Source organism: Physeter macrocephalus, chromosome 17, assembly GCF_002837175.3.
Source record: "Physeter macrocephalus isolate SW-GA chromosome 17, ASM283717v5, whole genome shotgun sequence".
Lineage (NCBI taxonomy): Eukaryota > Metazoa > Chordata > Mammalia > Artiodactyla > Physeteridae > Physeter > Physeter macrocephalus.
In genome coordinates, this window is record NC_041230.1 from 21,547,787 (window position 1) to 21,556,359 (window position 8,573).

Consider the following 8,573-nt stretch of genomic DNA (forward strand, 5'->3'; position numbering starts at 1 on the left):
GGCAATAGGCACAAAGGACAGAGATCTGGATGACACATCAGAGAGCAGTGACATGCTGTCTGCATTCTTTGCCAGAGAGTCTTTGAATTGCTGTTTTCACTTAAGCCCAGGCACTGCGTTGGAGGCCTTAGTTATTCCATTTGCTGGGCTGAGCAAGAAAGCAGGGTAACAGAACAAGCCACTTTCCCCCTGGTCCTCCCAGACCTCTGTCCAGTTGTGTAAGAGAAAGACTGCGATCAAAAATTCTTTGCAGCCACTCTCAACAAAGAGTCTTTAAATTCTGATCACAAGAGACTCTGGTCCCATAAATGCTCCATGGGAGGTGTAAAGTCATTCTAGGTGTACGGCACCTGGGCGGTGGATGTCACCACTAAGCCTTGAGGGTGGGAACTGCCAAAGTAGCTAAACAAGTTTTCAAACCCAGCTTTACTAGTTGTGTGCTTTGAGCAAGCCACTTGATCTCTAAACCTCAGTGTCATCATCAATAAAACGGGAGTAATTATAATTCCTTTGTTGTAGGGATCAAATGAAACAATGGATGGAAAAATTCTTCGCAGGCTTTATGCAAAGGTGGGGTTGTTGCTGCCTTTCTAGCTGTTCTCATTGGCTTATAGGCTGAGTTTCAGTCAGAGGAGTTTCTTAGGGAACCCGATGAACTTGACATTCCTTTGGCTGTCTTCATCCAGTTCTCTGCCTGGAATGTTCTGGTCCCTTCACTGCCTGTCTGACTTCAGCCCACCCGTCATGGTTGCCCATCACATGTCCTTGGTCTTTGAGAACATCCTTTTCTCCCACAGCCTGGCCCATGTGGTGTTCCACAGCAGAGTGTCAGATGATGGGGGTGGCGCCAGTGAGGGGCCCAAAGGAAGCTGCTAGGTGTGGCTCTGTCAGTCTTCAGTGATGAATATAAATCATCACAAGTCTGAGAACTCCTTGAGGACAGAGATGGAGATTTATAACTGAACTGTTGGGCCATCCATTAATTTAAATTAGATGTCATTAATGGAGGACTTCTGAGCCCACTTGCGCGAAGCTGAGCTCTCCTTACATTTGCGCCCTTGGCACTTCACTTTTCTCCCCCAGTCCGGGTTCTGCTCTTATACACCAGGCCTAGTGGGGAATTCAGAGACAAATAGTAAGGCATGGCTGTTGCTATCTATTAAGAAGGACAGAGCAAGAATATAAACATCAATAAAAAAGAAATATTCATTTAGTCATTTGTGCAGCAAATATTTACTGACTTATTCTGTGCACCTTGCTAGACACTGTGGATTGAGGATGGGACAAGATCACTGTCATGCCCTTGCTGAGCTCAAAGCCCAATGGAGGACACATCTGTGGACAGTCAAGTGTGACCATGGTAGGACATGCAAGGCTGTGGAGAACACCGAAGAGACAGGCAGTGCATAATGGAAGGTTGGGAAAGCTTCTCAGAGGAGGCATATCCAGCTGAGACCTGAGAGGTGAGAAGGAGCTGGCCAGATAAGAGGGGGTAGAGAACAATCCAGGCAGAGGCAGCAGGATATGCAGAGCACGTGTGGGCAACTGAAAATAGTTTGGTAACGTTACAGCTCAGAGTAGGATGGGCAGTTGGGATGGAAAGGTTGATGGGTCATCTAATTGAACCCCTGGAATTACCCTATAAGATAGGTACTGTTGTCATCTTTATCCATATTACAGATGAGGAAAACGAGATCAGAGAGGCTAGGTAGCTTGTCCAAGTCACAGAGCTAGTAAGGGCTAGAACTGAAAATTTGATCCTGATTTGTCTGTTGGCAAAGCCCTTGCCTTTAAGCAGGGGAGCTATGGGAAGGGTTCTCTGTGAGGGGTGGTATAGCATGGAGGTGAAGAGTGGGGGCTAGACTGCCTGTTTCAGTCCCTGAGGAGCTGTGTGACTTTGGGTGAGTTACTTAACTCCTCTGTGCTTCAGAGTCCTCAGCCAAAAAATGGGGATACTAATAATATCTACCCCGTAGGGTTGGGTTTTCTGAGAATCAAATGAGTTAATATTTGTAAAGTTATCTTCTGGACAGTTAATATATGATAAATGCTCAATATATGTTAGCAGCTATTATTAGGCTGGATTGGAAAGGAGAGAGACTAAAACAAAGATCACATCTCTGTTTGGAGGCCACTGCAGCTGTGGGGCTGAGAGGTATGGCCATGGGGTGAGGGAGAGGGACAGCATGCGGGTGAAATGCCATATTTCCTTTAGGCTGTCAGTCTGGGGGCTGGGGCTTAGCCACCTTCTGGGCTGGGTTTCTTTGTCCCTTTAAGCTGCCCACACACTGGAGGGGACATGTGCTGCCTGCAGAAAAGTTGGTTGCACCTGAGAACAATATAGATTTGTGAGCTTCAGGAAACCACATCCCAGTGAGTGCTGCAGTATTGACTCGACCTGTTGGGACGTGTTGTTGCCAAGGGCAATGCAATCAGCTTCTTGGCCCATTCCTTCTCCCTGTGGCTTCCAGTGACTCTGTTTCCAACCGAGCGGTTTAGGGCCCTGTCACTTCCAGGACATTCTGTTTTCCTTCCCTGGAGATGGGGAACCAGTGTTAGGATCTGGTCAGAGGTGGGGTGCCCGGAGGGGCCAGCCAGGAACTCCCTGATCTGGGATGAAGAGACAGCTTGTCCAGTGCCCTGGGCTTTCCATGAGGCCAAGAAGCTCCAGATTCAGTGGGGGAGACTTATGCGGTGTTGTGAAAGAGCATCACCACAATCATCCCCTGGTGCCTCCTCTTCTAGGCCACGGAATCCTCACTCCTCATTGGCCATTCCTTTCGGTGACTTGTCCAACTTTTGTCTGTTCATGTGCTAGGACTTGTGGCAAAAGGAATTCAGAAAAGAGAGGAGGGCTGGTGATGGTCGAGGCATCAGAGGATTTGGGGAAGATGGGGCATCTGGATGGCAGGCGGGGAGGATGAGGGCTGGTTTCTGGGTGAAGAGTGCGTTGAATTGAGTCTGAGGACTCTGACAGCAGACTCACCATCTGGTTTTCTCACCACAATAGTTCTAGATCCTGGGAGTGGCTCAGAGCAGGAGCTCACCAAATCGATGTAAAATGATGGATTAGACCCAAGATTGGGAGACTTTGGTTCTTGTTGTGGCTCTATCATTACCTTGTTTTGTGACCTCGACAAGTTACATCCACTCCTACAACTTGGGGTACGGTCAGTGCCACCCAAACCACAAGACCTGAGATGAGGATGGGAGTTGGTCCCCAAAGAAAAAACTTGGGGAGCGATTATTACGGGGAGCCAGAGAATGGATGATGGGAAGGCCAACCCACACACATATGCGTGCAAGCGCGCACACACACACACACACACACACACACACACACACACAGTTATTTCAGTGGCTCATTGCTCCTCCTATTATTTTCCCAAACCCTTCACAAAAACCAAGTTGCTCATAATAATAATTGATCATTGTGCCTTAGTAGGTTCTGAGTAGAACCCAGAGCTCAAGCTTCTCAGCTCACTGGTGGATCTTCTTGCTCACATACACAGGTAGAGATCCTCAAAGTTCCTCAGAAGCCTGGCAGTGATTCCCAGGATCAGATAATATTCCAGAGGAGAAGTAAGGGCAGATCCATTGGTGGACTCCTGTATTTATTCATTGTCAAGCATTCACAGAGCATCTTCTCCATGTCAGGCTCTGGGATTGGTGAAGAATATGAGTCAGGATAGGCTAAGTTTGCTGGGATAACAAACACTCCCCACATCTCCGTGACGTAAACAATGAAGGTTTATTTCTTGCTCATGCTGGATTGTCATCGTAGGTTGGCTGGGGGTTTATTGTCCATCCTTCATATGGAATCAAACTGATGGAGCAGCTGTTCTCTGGAACACAGCTTTCCTTGTGGCGGGGGGTGTGGTGCTGGTGAGACACTCACAGGGTTTTAGAGTTAGAGGCGAGTGGGGTGAGGAGTGAAACATCTAGAAAAATGGGCAGTGGTGAAGGCCCTTGAGCACCATGATAAGGAGTTTTTACCTTATCTTGTAGCCCTTCCTCAGAATTGGCCTCACCTCTGGAGCTGAATCTGAACTTTCCTTCTTGGTTTCCAGGATCTGAACAAGTATTTGCTCATGACAGTCTCAGGGACCTAGGAAGCTTCTGATCAGCAATTGTCCAGACCATCATATCCTGCCTTGGTGTGGTCTGAACTGGAAAATCTGTGTGGCTTAGGAGAAGCCATGTATGTAGAAGAGATAACTGGAGTGCACTCTGTTTAGATTTAAGCTCGCACCGTCTCACTATAATTAGTGCCAAGTGGTTATTAAACAATACATTTACAGAATTCTGACAACTGTGTAAGAACCTTTCCTCTCCTACAGTGAATATTCCCCAGCAAATACGCTTGTAATATTTCACTGGCTTTTAATTAACCCGACTCGCCTATAAAACCATTTATCTTTTAAAAAGACTGTTGTTCCATGTGCAATACGTGTCAATAGATAATTAAAATGTTTTTCTTAGAGAATGAACAGGGAGATGTGATCTATGCATTTCAGAACGTTATTATTAAAACTGTTATTTATTGAGGTTTAAGCACTTGTTACTTGGTAACTATATAGTGACCGTGTCTCTTTAATACCAAAATTTAACAGGCACTGCAGACAAAATGTGCAAGATTAGAAAACCTCTTGGGTTTTTAATAGTACAAGTAATAAACGATCAGTTCTTGTTTAGGAAACAAACGCCCAGATCTGGCTTCTTTTCTATCAGGAATTGGGAGGGCACGTCTTTGTTTTTCCAGGAGCAGCCTGGCCGCGTCGCTGTTTCAAACACGGACACTTTTTTCAGAGCATCAGAAGTTTCTTCCAGAAATAACAGCTACAAAGTGTTTGGGGAACCTTAAAATAAAAGACTGTGTGAAACTGCTTTGGTGAATGTAGACTTTTCTAGAACTAGTGGCTGGCCAGAGCCCCATGCCTGGGAGTAGACCTGTATCTGGGGATGGCAGCCCTCAGAGTGAGGCCATCCCATCCCCTGGTAGCAGGCAGCCTGGCAAGGGTCCCTTTCCCACTTCTCTTGGCTGCCCCAAGCTGCCCACCCTGGAGAAGCATCATGCTTGTCTCTCGGGCTAAGGGCCCTAGCATGTTGTCCCATTTACCATGAGCCCCTTATTGTGGGTTCAGCTGTGTCCCCAGAAAGATGCTGAAGTTCTAACCCCCAGTACCTGTGAACGTGACTGTATTAGTTTGCTAGAGCTGACATAACAACATACCACAGCCTGGATGTTTAAGCAACAGAAATTGACCCTCACAGTTCTGGAGGCTGGAAGTCCAAGATCAAGGTGTTGGCAGGATTGGTCTTTCCTGAGGCCTCTCTCCTTGGCTTGTAGATGACACCTTCTCCCTGTGTTCTCACCTGGCCTTTTCTCTGTGCACACATATTGCCGACCTCTCTTCCTCTTCTTATAAAGGCACCAATACTATTGGATCAGGGCCACGCTTATGACTTCATTTAACCTTAATTCCCCTTTAAAGGCCCAATCTCCAAATACAGTCACACTGGGGATTAGGGTTTCAACATATGAAATTTGGGGGGCACACAATGGTGTCTGAAACAGTGACCTTATTTGGAAATAGGATGATCGAGTTACGATCGTTAAGATCAGGAGTCGTTTTAGGATGGGTCCTCATGCAATATAACTGTATCTTTACAAAATAAGGAAATTTGGACAGAGAGACAGACATGTACACAGAGAGAACACCACATTAGGATGAAGGCAGAGCTCTGGGGGAGGCACCTACAAGCCAGGAAGGCCAAAGATGGCCAGCAGACCCCCAGAAGCCAGGGGAAAGGATGGGACAAGGTCTCCTTCACAGCCCGTAAAGAGTACCAACCCTGGTGACACCTTGATCTCAGACTTCTAGCCCCCAGAACTGGAGAACACACATTTCTGTTGTTTAAGCCCCCCAGTTTGTGGTACTTTGCTACAGCAGCCCCAGGACATGAATACACCCTCTGGCAAAGAAATTCTATCACACTCTCATCCTCCATCCCATCTTCACTGGGTTCTCAGGTCATCCTAACCCACAGACCTGGGGGACAAAGCCAGGTCCTCAGTCATTTAAAGGGACTGAGTAGACTAACATGATGCACGAGACAGTCTATTAGGGTGATGGAAACAGATATAACATATTATCATTTCATCTTAAATCGCATCTTTGGGTATATTTTATCAGGTACAATATTAATATAGTAGCAGATGTGTATGCTTTAAAAGTAAACATGCACTTATATCAGGGTAGGGAGGGGTCCATGTTCAAACAGTTTTGACTGATAGAGCTGTGTGATCACACAACTTGGAGACCACTGTTCCAAGGTGGGGAGTCAGTGCTAAAAATTTTTTTTGTTGTTTTTTGTTCCACGATTCATTTACTGAATTGGGGCAGGCGATTTAACAACAGATTGCGAGATAAGGCTGGGAGAGAAGAGTTCTTGCTTTCTCTCCCAGGAGCCAGTTGTGTCATGGATGCTTGTAGATTTTCCAAAATAGCCATCTGTTGTTGGGCAAGCTGGGTCTGAAGCTGGAGATTGGCACACATACATTCTAGGAGTCCTAGACATTCCTTGGGCTTGGGCTCAATTCCTGAGGGCAGCTTTGTTGCCAGGATTTTCAGGAAAGTGGCTGGTGGGGAACTTGCTTGAAGTTTAATAAAGCTGGGGGAGGGTTTGTCTCAACAAAGAGGCACAGCATTACCTTCCTCTTTGGCTCGTCTGTTAGTAGGATGACTAGAATGCTGCTTCATCTGAACACCAACAGGTGTGGTGCCGCCCAGCCCAGTCCGATTAGACTACAACTCCCATTTCACCCCTCATCAAACCGGCCAGGTCTTCCCTCAACCGACGGTTTCAGTGCTGAAAAATTAGACCAGAGAGCTCCTGTTCAGGAGGACTTCATGTAAGAGTCAGAAGAAAAGATTTTAGAGTTCTAAAGAGAATTCTGAAGGTTGTCAAAGAAGATTCAACAAACAAAAGATTGGAGACAAATAGTAGGTTTTCCCATTGCCTTGGAGCACCACACTTGGATTATTTATGACGTCGTCATACGTCTCACAATTTGTAATATTTTGACCTCCTTCAGGCCGAGGTGCCATTTGTCTCACCCTGAGGTCCTCTGAGCCCGACATCATGCATGTCCACAGTGTGGTCCCAGAGGGTGATTAACAGTGCTCTGGGTGGAGAGGAGATGGCAGGGCCCGAGCCGGCACTGGCACACGGGGAATCTTTCTCTTTAAGCCCCTCCATCCTGAGAGTGACAGGAGAACCGTGGGTCAGGAGGAGGGGAGAGAGGAGAGTGAGACAGAAAGAAGCAGGAAGGCAGGCCTCAGAGGAAGAGGTAGGTAAACAGAGAAAAATACAGGAGGAGGGCATCTGAGAAGCAGAGACAGAGATGGTCAGAGGGCTGAGGGCGGAGGCAGAAGTTTGGAGGCAGAAAGGAGGGAGGAAATCACGAGAAAAATTCAATGCTTGCTAAAGGTTGTTCAAACACGTGGTAATTTTTCGTACATCATACTTTCAGTATGTTTAGGGCTTTACTTAGACATTATCCCAATCTGTATTATTGCACTCATTTGAACAAACATGCTTTACCTCTGGAATTTTGGGCATTATGTTACAGGTTCTAGAGTGCGCTGCACCCTCGGGCTGGGAAAGGGCATATTTTTGGTGGGCACCAGACTTCAGGTTATGGAATCCGAAGGTCTGGATGTCAGCCATTAAGCCGCCCAGCGGTGTCCTCGTCCCCTCCCCCTGGAAACTGAGAACAGATGTTCTCTCTGCCCTAGTAGCTGCCTTGATTCCAGGAGAAAGGAGAGAGTGAGAGAGGAAGGGCTCTGGATGTGGATGCGTCCTTTCCTCTCCTCCCTGTGTTACCATAGTATCTCGTTTCCTTGGTTACCAGTGGCCAAGGAAAGGACACTGGGCAAGTGCAGGATTTTGATGGAGCTCTCTAAAGAGAGATGTCAGCACAGACCTTGTCTCTTTTAAAAGAACACTCGTTCTGAGAGGTTGCTCAAGAATGGGGGTGGGGAAGAAATGGGTAGTTCTCATGAAGTTGGAATTTAGAAATTGCATTTCACTGGATAGAAATGAAGCGCTTAAAAGATAACCTTGAGGAATCAAAGCCAGGGAGGCATTACCCAGCTTTGCACATTGCTGGAAATCTGGAATTGGCAGGAAGGCTGTGATGCTAATTAAGAAGTGATTTCTGCAAATGTTTACTTTAACTGTGCCCAGCTTGGGCTAGCTCAGTAGCTGGCCTGCTCTTTTCCCTGGATAACTAAGCACCCTTGGGCAATATGGGACTATGCCACTTCTGCTGGGAGCATCTGGTATCAGCCTTTAACAGTCCCAAGGGGCCACATAGACCTGTGCAGTCTCTCCTGAGAGCCTCTAGATTTTTGTTTTTTGACAGTTAAATGATGTGGAGGGCAGCGGCCCTCAATTCTACTCATCTTTTGAGAGTCAGTCAAGATATCTGTCCTTCCAATGCGTTTGTCTTGACTCCTCCACCTAAGTTAGGTGCCCTTCTTCAAGAACCCCAGGAACTACATTTT

At 46.8% G+C, this 8,573-nt stretch overlaps 1 protein-coding gene across 1 annotated transcript; it reads right to left on the reverse strand.

The window, feature by feature from the left end:
- Positions 1 to 6,386: 6,386 nt before the first annotated feature.
- On the reverse strand, positions 6,387 to 6,782 carry LOC112065189 (TSSK6-activating co-chaperone protein-like). The gene is given in 1 exon segment (XM_024124829.1): positions 6,387 to 6,782. A coding segment is annotated over 1 exon segment (378 nt). The 5' UTR covers positions 6,765 to 6,782.
- Between the last annotated feature and the right edge of the window lie 1,791 nt (positions 6,783 to 8,573).